Source organism: Pseudomyrmex gracilis, unplaced genomic scaffold (assembly GCF_002006095.1).
Source record: "Pseudomyrmex gracilis isolate BER0280 unplaced genomic scaffold, ASM200609v1 scaffold_364, whole genome shotgun sequence".
Taxonomy (NCBI): domain Eukaryota; kingdom Metazoa; phylum Arthropoda; class Insecta; order Hymenoptera; family Formicidae; genus Pseudomyrmex; species Pseudomyrmex gracilis.
In genome coordinates, this window is record NW_018020948.1 from 80,693 (window position 1) to 84,462 (window position 3,770).

The 3,770-nt window shown below is 39.9% G+C and overlaps 1 protein-coding gene across 1 annotated transcript; it reads right to left on the reverse strand.

The window, feature by feature from the left end:
- Nucleotides 1-1,974: 1,974 nt before the first annotated feature.
- On the reverse strand, nt 1,975-2,853 carry LOC109860307. Its single transcript, XM_020439307.1, has one exon. It carries the CDS (start codon nt 2,851-2,853, stop codon nt 1,975-1,977), a length of 879 nt encoding a protein of 292 aa, XP_020294896.1.
- Between the last annotated feature and the right edge of the window lie 917 nt (nt 2,854-3,770).

A 3,770-nucleotide genomic window follows, 5' to 3' on the forward strand; every position in this document is an offset into this window, starting at 1 on the left:
AGCCGACACTGTGTTTGAGTATGTGTCACGAACTGCCTGAGTTCTACCAAAGAGATACGAGCACATCCATCTCAAAACAGAGTTAGAGAAATTCATNTCCATCATTTTGTTGATCAGGCGTCGATGGTTGACATTATCGAAAGCCTTAGTGAAATCAAAGAATACCGCAATCGTGACTTTTCTCTGATCCGCAGCTTCTCTTACATCATCAAGGACTCTGATGAGCGCGGTCTCAGTAGAATATCCCCGCCTATAGGCATTCTGATATGGATCCAGTAAATTGTTAGGTTCAAGATATTCCACCATCTGTTGCGCGGCAATTCGTTCGAGTGCCTTCGACAGCACACAAAGCAGAGAGATCGGCCTGTAATGCTGTAGTTCCGAAGGAGATTTTACTTTCGGCACTGGACAGACCAAGGCAGATCTCCAGATAGTAGGAAATACTCCACTATTCAAGCTGTAATTAAAAATGTGTGTGAGAACAGGAAGGATGCAAGGCATGGCCAATCTGATGAGATCCCGCGAGACACCATCATGTCCAGTTGAGTTCGAGGCAATAGTAGATACTGCCGTTCTGACCTTGGCGTCTTCAACATTTTTCCAGTAAAATTTCGACTCGTCATATGCAAGTTCACCTAAAAATACCTCTTCATTCTCAATGGCATCCGATTGATGGTCAGTTAGGAAGCTATTGTAGTCATCAGCAGAAAAAGGAAGTCTAGTAGGGTTAGCTTTTGTCTTAATTAGACCGAGTTGTCTTAGTTTCATCCAGGTATAAGCTGGCTTCCTACAGTCTCCAAAGACGGATAAATAATAGTCTTGCTTTGCTTTACGAACTATGTTTTGTACTTGATTCCTTGACTCTTTAAACAAGTTGTAATTCATATCGGTTTTATGTCTCCTCCACTTTCTACGAAGCCTGTCCCTATCNGCCATCTTTGCTTTGATAAGCGGAGTAATCTATAGTGCTGGTAAGCGTTTAGGACGTATTGTCTTAAGTGGAGCATGGCTGTTGTAACAGCTTAATAGATACTCATTAAGAAGTTCTATCTTCTCGTCTATACTGTCGGTATGACGTATCGCACTCCAGTCACAGGCAATCAATTCTTCAAGGAAAGACTCACTGTTAAACGTTGTGAAATCTCTCACCACAGTCGTTCTAGCATAGCACCGTTTGATGTAGATGTTATATGTGATATCTATCAAATCATGCGCAGATAGAAATCCAATGTCGTGCTGTTGGAAAGATTTCAGTTTCTCAGCATTGTTTACCATGCACAGATCCAATAACGTTGAAGACGTTTGAGTGTGATGTGTCGGTGCATATGGAACAAGATGCATGGATGATGAAGTGACAAAAGTAGAAATCAAATGTGAATCATACGTAGTTTGTAAAAGATCAACATTAAAGTCACCAAAAATTATGCAGTGTCTGTACTGCACAGAAATATCTGAGACAATGGTGAAGAATTCAGNCAAATGTCCACAGTGCGGCGGTCTATATACGACTGCAACTATAACTTTCTCANCACNAGAAGAGACCTCCGCAATTAAAAATTCGGGTTTGCGACAATATTCTCCGCCAGATGTTGTCAAAGTCTTAACATTAAGTGTATCTGCCAGCAATAACGCAACTCCACCTCCCATCNTGCCAATNCTGTCACATCTAAGTAGCTGGTAGCCTGGTAATTCGACAATCTGATCCAGGATAGTAGGCTTAAGCCAGGTTTCCGAAAGACAAATNATATCATATTTAGAGTTGGTGAAAAATAACCGAAATTCGTCTAAATGCGCCATCAAGGATTGACAGTTTACATGACACGCACGTAAATGATGCTGCTCCACATTGCAAGATTCCATTGTAACGATAAATATTTTACCAGTCTGGTTACTTTCAGATTAATAACAGAGAAGTAATCTCAGATTACGAGAGTTGTTCATAATTTATATTTTTAATCTTTTCCTGCAGCCTTTTTATCGGATTTTTCTTAATATCGGACAATTCTTCCCGTCAAGTGCAGAGTGTGTTGATTCACTATGCAACCATCTTCTGCAGTTCCCGCAAGTGGTAGCTTCACTCCTCGCATGACAATTTCTCATTTCGTGATCGCCCGCGCAATGACCACATAGTGCTGCACTCTTACAATTCTTAGCCAGATGACCAAATGCCAAACATTTATAACATTGAAGCACTCGCACGTAATCCTCGAAGACACACGATGAAAAATTAATATAGATATGTTGCTCGCGACGCAACATGGTTCGTACATCAGGCGGTACCTCAATTATACAACTGGTAGTAGTACGATCCGTCTTGGGTGGAAATATATATATGACCTTGACTTCAGGCGAGTCATGCNAATTCAGATTCAGATCAATAAGCTCTGATCTAATAATTTCTTTGTTAAGTCCAATAGGTACCCCGTGAACAATCAATCTAGGATTTGATTTAGCAATCTGTTTCACCTTAAGTCCTGCTTTCGCAAGCTCAGACGAATCTTTAATTTTTGGCAGATCAACCGTCGCAGCCTCAATACGAACACCGTTGTTACGCGTCGAAGTTATTTTGTTCACTTTCAAGTTAAAATTCGCCGGCTTGATAATCCTCTTTAAAGCCTCCTTAGTCTCACTAGACGATGAGTATTTGCATCCATGATCTTTATTAGGTACGATGAGAATATCCGTGGACTTCTTAACGGCGACAGTAGGACCACGAGCAACANGAATAGAACTCGCAGATTTCACAGCAGCAGCATACGAGACGGAAGGTGCAGAGCCATCCTCGGACATAAGTCCAGCAGATCGATGCAGCAGAGTGTCTGAACGCATCTTAGAAACTGCATCCGTTATCATTTCCTTGACCGATTCAATCGTAACGGCATTGTTCTCTTTCTCTAGCAATGCTAAGTATCCGCGGAGAGCTCAGAGAGAGAGAGAGAGAGAGAGAGAAAGCATCATTTATTATAGCGCTCCGGCACAAGTTCCCTTAAGCGCACCAAAAGTATATGTACAGGGGAGTATGTAAATGTATACAATATAAAATATCAAAAAAAAAGAAAAAACAATGAAATATAATAAAAATAATAAACATAATGAACTAAAACATAATAAAAAAATAATAAACTTAATAAACTAATAAACAAATGAAATAAAGAGAAAAATTTGACTGTGCAAAAACATCCAAGCAAATAAATATTAACATTCTATTTTAGACTAACTCAGCATTGATGATTCAAAAAGTAAGCATGAAGTTGCGACTTAAATTCACCTAGAGACTCAGCGTCACGAATGTAAGGAAACAGATTATTCCAGTTAGAGGATGCAGTACATGTAAAAGAGCGCTTATAAGTCTCTGTACGACACTGCGGTACAGCAAGTAAATTGGAGGCAGCTCTTGTCGATCTACTAGAAGTCGCACTCCGAAAATGAAAATTATCATATAATACACTGGGGCATTCGGTCGATAAAATACTATATGTAAGACATCCAACAAAATAAGCCCTCCTGCTATCAGTCTTCAGCCACCCAAGAATCTTGTAATATGGTGTTATGTGATCATCTCTTCTTACACCAAAAATGAATCTGACACACGCATTAATGGCCCTATGCAGTCTAATGTTAAGAGTTGTTGACATGTCTGTGAACGCACAACAGCAATAGTCCACATGCGGAAAAACAAGGCTCATTATCAAATTCTGCTTCAGCGTTTGTGGTAATAGATTCTTGCATAACTTCAGCTGATACGTTTTCCTAATCTTTTTGGTGGTGTT